This window comes from Miscanthus floridulus, chromosome 8 (genome assembly GCF_019320115.1).
Source record: "Miscanthus floridulus cultivar M001 chromosome 8, ASM1932011v1, whole genome shotgun sequence".
NCBI classification, from domain to species: domain Eukaryota; kingdom Viridiplantae; phylum Streptophyta; class Magnoliopsida; order Poales; family Poaceae; genus Miscanthus; species Miscanthus floridulus.
In genome coordinates, this window is record NC_089587.1 from 190,179,242 (window position 1) to 190,184,605 (window position 5,364).

Genomic DNA, 5,364 nt, shown 5'->3' on the forward strand with positions numbered 1-5,364 from the left:
AACAACGAAAAAAAGATGAATAACACGAGAGCTCTTATTACATAAAGAAAGTCAACCAAATGTGATAGCTTGACGAGGCAAATTGCCTACATGTCGTCGTGCTCCAGCCCATCGGCCAGTACTGCTTCCCTCCAAGTCCGCTCCAGCCGGGAACAGCGTCCGGATCGCCTTGCGCTTGGACGCGGACATCGGTGCCCCAAACACCGCATGGTATTCATCAAAGACATTTGCATCTGAGGCCATCGGCTGAGAAGACTGGCGCTGCAGACCCCATTTCATCATCATACTACCTTCCTAAAAGAATGTAATTCTAGCATAGTGTCATATTTTAGTACTTTAAGTTTGACCAATCGTAAATAAAAAAAAGTATCCATGTTTATGATACCAAATAAATATCATCAGATTAATTACGAAATATATTTTTATAATAAATTAATTTAAAGATATAACTGTAAATATTATTCATTAAATAATTGGTCAAATGTAAACCATTTTTCGTGACACGTAACTCATAGTTACATTATTTTCAGGACGGAGGTTACATTTTGTGCCAACACCCTAGGGTTGGACACCCAGCTCTTACTCTTCGCTGCAAGTCTTCTACTCCTTCGTGGCGACATCAGGCGCCCGAACAACTAGCGCTTCTTCGCGACACGATGTCGAGGCAGCTCGGAGAGGACGGAGGATTGGATGGGCACACAAATCTTAGCAAGGAGGTCAGCCACCACAGATGTCGTCGGCTTCGGCAGTGCAGACGGCGGCGACAATGGCTGTGCGGCGTGATCGTCCGAAAAAGTACTCAACGCCGTCATTGAGCATGGATCCGCCACACCCTCCCTACAAGCAAACAACGACCCAGGGCGCAGAGAGGCATCCACTTCAGCCATTATAGGATCCAAGGCCTCCAAACGACGGTCCACCGCGAACTCTGGCTCCCAACATGCTACACCCATCCGTTCAGCGCATCCCTGCAAAGCGATAGCCGGTGAATCCGGCTTTGACATCACGCCCCACTCACAGTCACAGGACATGGGATCCCACGAGATGCCAAGCAACTGTGTGCTGGTCAGGACCATGGCCTCAAGATCTTGCGCTGGAGCGACCGTCGTCGAGCGCACGCATTGCTGCAAAGGCGCCTGCTGCCCTTGACGGACGGGCGAGAACGGTGGCACGTGACGACCAGGCTGGCCCTCTCGGACTTCAAATCCCACCAACGGGCATCCGATGGACCCCACCGCGACGAAATTGTGAGGGCTGAATGACTGGCCCCACCCTGGCCCTAGCGACGGCCCGGCCTCCCCGCCGCTGGCGCCTTCGGGTAGGGGAATGACGGGAGCGGAAGGGTGGCCTCCCGGCTCCGGAGACAGAGTGCGGCCCCTGGCTGTGGCAACGATCGGCGGTGCCGGCCTGGAACCACGACATGGCTGCCTGAAGCGGACCTGCTCCGTTGCGTCGGAACCACTGGAGGCAGCCGTGCGCCGTCACATGCAGTCGCACGCAATGTGTCGGAATTCGCGGTAGCGCAAACAGCGTTGGGGCAGCCTACAAGGTGCCACGCGGTGGGAGGAAGAGAGATACTTGAGGCACTTGTCGTGCAAGCCCAATACCATTGAGATGAATTCCAGTTCGAGGCTTCTAGCATGCTTGACCAATGTTTCTCGCTGCGTTGTGGACATTGTAAATTCTCTCTCTCTATATAATGTTCCCTCCGTCCCCAAAGAATATAAATCTCGCTTTAAGAGAATCAAAGAATCTTATGATTGACTAAGTTTATAAAGATATTATCTCCATTAGATCTCCAATTAGGTTTATTATGAATATATATTTTATGATTAATCTAATGATACTTACTATTACACGTCATAAATATCAATACTGTTTTATATATATTTGGTCAAAATTAAGAATTTTTCACTCCTCGGAAAGCGAGATTTACATTCTTTTTCGGACAGAGGTAGTAAGAAAAAATTGCAATTTTCTGTTAGCATTGACAACTAGGCCTATATTTTTTTTCCGACCACGCCGATGCGCGTTTTTCATTAAGAAGAAAGGAGTTTGAAACAACAACTTGGAGACGGTAATCCAAAGTTACCAGACTCCAACGAACAACGAGCACTATAAAGCGATTACATAGCAACTAATTTGCGACTAAAACACACGAAGCAGCCGGGAAGCCTCACATCCTGGCCACGAGTGAGCGGAGGCGCTTGAACCCGGTCGTGCACCAAGCTTCCACCTCATCCTGCACCAATAACGCGAGCTGCTGAGCCGTGGTTATCGAGCTGTTGAAGGTTTTTGCATTACGCTCCTTCCAAAGCGCCCAGCCGATGAGGAAGAAGAATGAGTCAAAGCCACGACGCTGCTGCTTGGGGATGAGCTTCCTGTTTTTTAACCACCAATGCAAAGCCGGTTCCTGGCTGGGTACAATGGAGTCTTACAGGTGCAGCTTGCACAGCCAAATGTGCCAAACCACACGGCCGAAGGAGCATCCAAGAAGAATGTGGTCCATCGTTTCCACTTCTTGATCACACAGAACACAAGTACTAGAATGTTGTAGGCCGTGCCGAAATCGGCGCTCGGCCGTCCAACACCTGCCATGCATGACCAGCCAGAAGAAGAAGCGCACTCGCAACGGCGCACCGGTCTTCCAGATCTGTCTTGCGCCCAGCGGAGTGGAGCAACCGAGGAACATGTCGCCGTACGCCGAGGCCGCGGAGTAAGCCTGATCCTCAGAGAACTTCCAAGTGATCGTGTCTGGGTTTGGCGTGAGTTGTACCCCCTCAATGAGGTCGCAGAGCTTACCAAACTCAATTAGCAGCTGTACTGTTGTCGGCGCTGTAATGTGTTGTACCCATGCATCATCAATGATAGCCTCAGCTACTGTCGCCCTTCTCTTTCGCGACGTAACCGCAGCAAAAATGGTCGGTGCAATGTCCTGAACACAGGAGCCCTTCAGCCAACGGTCCGTCCAGAAAAGGGTCGATCTCCCGTCGCCCACGGTGAAAACTGTTGCTGCCTGGAACAGAGCAAGCGCAGCTGTGTCCTTGGTGTTTGTAGCTATCCCTGCGACGCGTTCCTTCCAAAGCCACCGCGTCCGCAAAGCGACACCGGCCCTGGTCAGATCCGCAATGCCCAGGCCGCCCAGCTCCTTGGGACGACAGACAATTGTCCAGGCCACCTTGCAGCGACCGCCAGCCACCGAGTCGGAGCCTGCCCAGATAAAAACTCGTCGAAGCTTGTAGATACATCCAATTGCCCAAGGCAACTAGGCCTATATATGTGAAAGAAACAAGACAACAATGTTCACAGCTAGTTCCAAGGAACAGTTGTCGCATGTTGTGATTCTTCATAGAACATGGCATGTGGACAGTTACTAGGGAACATATATGTGCACCAAAATTTCGACAGATCCAAAGCTTGAGGATGAGGAATACAGGATGGAAGCATGGTTCTGGATTAGTATAAGAACCATCATCAGCAGTTCAGCAGAATGCATGGTTCTTGACGCCCAAGACATGGCCATGGGACATACTGCACTTTCATCAGTCCTCTCATAGTTGAGCGAGCCTCCGGCGTGCCGGCCTGCGCGCTCGCAGCCTCGCACAAACCAGCAGCTGGCGGCATGCATGATGCATGTTTAGCCACCGGGACTAGTCGGGGCGTCGGGCAGGCGGATCCGCTGATCAGATGGCCAACCAACGACGGCATGCCGGCTGCGACGTTGTAAGGCCCCTCATGCACGAACCCGACCGGCGAGGAGACGGCGATGCTCCGGAGAGGTACCAGCATTTCATTTGCGCTCATCATCCCTCTCGATCGTCACTTATCACCTAATGACAAGCTAGCATCAACGCTCGCAGGAGGGACTGGGCCAAGCTTCCACGGGACCTTGCGGCGGAGATCTCTGGCTGCCTCCTCGGCATCGACCTGAGCGAGTACATCCGCTTCCGCGCGGTGTGCAAGCAGTGGCGGCGGTCCACAGACGACCCGCGCCTCCTCAACAGCCGCTTCTTCCCCCGCAACTGGGTCATGCTCACAAACTACCGCAAGGACGACGACACGCGCCGCCATCTGCTCAACGTCGCCACGGGCGCCTCTATCGTCGCCGACTTCCCGGAGTTCTCCGGGCGCCACCCGCTGGGACACGCCGAGGGCCTCCTCGTCCTCTCGAACACGGAGACATCCGGCATCCGCCTCTTCAACCCGCTCACGCACGCGATGACGGATCTCCCGGACGTGTCCTCCTCCACCTCGATCAGCGCGCTCAAGGCCGAGACGGGCTTCGGCACAGGATTGTCCTACAGGGGTTTCGGCGTCATCGACGGCGGCGGCGCGGCCTCCCCGCCGACGGTGGTGGTTTTTATTTCTGGGAAGGTCCCGCTGCTCGCCTTCATCAGGCCCGGGGAATCGCACTGGGCTCTCGCCGACACGAGCGCGCTGACCTGCGAAGCGCACCAGGTGTCCGTGCTCTCGCTGCGCGGCCGCTTCTACCTGTCGACGTCCACGGGAGACGTGCTCACCGTGGAGCTCCACCCGGTGCCCCGGCTGGTGCACGTGGTTAGGAATAGGAAGACAGCACCCCCGGCGACGACCACCACGGTTCCGCCCACCATCTGCTCCTTCTATCTTGCCCCGTCCGGCAACGACGACGGCGCCGGGATGCTCATGATCATGGCGCACACCAGCGGAGAAAACGAATTCGATGAACATGTTGAACAAGTTGAGGTGTTCGAGGTGGACGTCGACGGACGGAGGCTGATTCCGAAGAGCACCGTGGGCGCTGACCGCGCTCTGATCATCGGGTCAGTTCGGGCGCTGTCCATCTCCACCAAGCTGTTTCCGTCCATCGCTGCCAGCGCCAATGCGGTGTACTTCTGCCATGGACAAGGATACAGGGGGGAACTGTTTCGCGTCTTCCACATCGATAATGGACGGACTGAACCGTCGGTCGAATTGGACTTCTTTGAGCAGATGCAAGGGCGAGAGCATTTCTGCGGCCCATTGAACCTCGACATTTATCTAGCTTGCTGCGTGGATGTTTTATTTTTCTGTTAGGAAATGGAAAAATTCCGGCCTCTGTGCTGCGTGGAGTTGGCTTGTACGGAGTACTATGTTAGTCGAGCATAATGCGTACTGATTTGAGACCGCATACGTGCTCACCTAATCGTTTGGTCGTTTTCGTTGCTGGATGTCTTCTTAGGCTTGGCTTGGATGGACTGAGTATTGGCGTGGTTCGAGCCCCAAACCACGCGTGGCGTGGAATGAAGCCCACGTCAGAGGCAGACCCTCACGCGGAAGCGGGAACGGGTGTGCCACGTGGATCAACCCATTCCACGCGTGGAGGATATCACACGTGGGTTATTT

The 5,364-nt window shown here is 54.1% G+C and overlaps 1 protein-coding gene across 1 annotated transcript; it reads left to right on the top strand.

The window, feature by feature from the left end:
- The first annotated feature begins 3,711 nt into the window (after positions 1–3,711).
- Positions 3,712–5,055, top strand: LOC136470377 (uncharacterized). The gene is made up of 2 exons (XM_066468243.1): positions 3,712–3,779; positions 3,861–5,055. The coding sequence occupies exons 1-2, from the start codon at positions 3,736–3,738 to the stop codon at positions 5,053–5,055; spliced, it is 1,239 nt and encodes a 412-aa protein (XP_066324340.1). The 5' UTR covers positions 3,712–3,735.
- Positions 5,056–5,364: the final 309 nt, after the last annotated feature.